At 37.2% G+C, this 737-nt stretch overlaps 1 protein-coding gene across 1 annotated transcript; it reads left to right on the forward strand.

The window, feature by feature from the left end:
- Positions 1-237: 237 nt before the first annotated feature.
- Positions 238-732, forward strand: LOC130719843 (uncharacterized). The gene has a single exon (XM_057570447.1). The coding sequence runs from the start codon at positions 238-240 to the stop codon at positions 730-732; it is 495 nt and encodes a 164-aa protein (XP_057426430.1).
- Positions 733-737: the final 5 nt, after the last annotated feature.

The following is a 737-nucleotide window of genomic DNA, read 5'->3' on the forward strand; positions in this document are numbered from 1 at the left end:
CGGGTGGACTGAGTAGCTTGAGGGATTTATCAAGTGAATTATGATAAAAGCATTGTGAGATTTTCTCCTTCCCTTATCTATTGAACTTTGCATTCTACATACTGAAAAGATTGATAAATCTGAGAGGGAAAGCTCAAAAAGTTTTAAAACCCTATTCAAACCCCCCTTTTCTAGTGTTCTTCATACCTTCATAATTCATGGGATGAGGGTGGGGTTTCCTTCACTGCTCCATCTGGTATGAAGGTTGATTCTAGAGATTATTGCAATGGTATTGTGCATTGGTACAATCCTGGTGATGTTTCAATGTATTTTGATGTGTATGAACAATGCTTTAAGCCAGTACCTGAACCAACATTTAGTGATGCCTGCATTGTTAAGCATTTTGGGGAGTTCAAAGGGAATTTACATTTGGTGTTGACTAAGGGCGATAACAAGTTGGATTTTGATGTTTTCAAGCTAAAGGAAGATTACTCAAGTTGGGTTCTGATATACCATGTGGATTTGAATCTTGGAAGGGATGAATTTTTTATCAGCTTTCAATATCATATAGTATGTGTTGTCCTTGAAGGAAATGAAGAAGATTGGATGATTGTGTTCTCTGTGGGTTCCAAAATGGTGTCATATAATCTAAAGGATCATGCTTCAAGGGTAGTCCATGAAGTAGGTTTTATGAGAGAAGACAGGGTGGGGAAATCATTTCATTTGTACATTGAGACTATATGTAATGTCTAGAGCTG

The sequence above is a fragment of the Lotus japonicus genome, chromosome 5 (assembly GCF_012489685.1).
Source record: "Lotus japonicus ecotype B-129 chromosome 5, LjGifu_v1.2".
Lineage (NCBI taxonomy): Eukaryota > Viridiplantae > Streptophyta > Magnoliopsida > Fabales > Fabaceae > Lotus > Lotus japonicus.

Bases quoted from the DNA above. Each gene is read 5' to 3' on its own strand.
- LOC130719843 (XM_057570447.1), top strand. From the start codon at position 238: ATGAAGGTTGATTCTAGAGATTATTGCAATGGTATTGTGCATTGGTAC.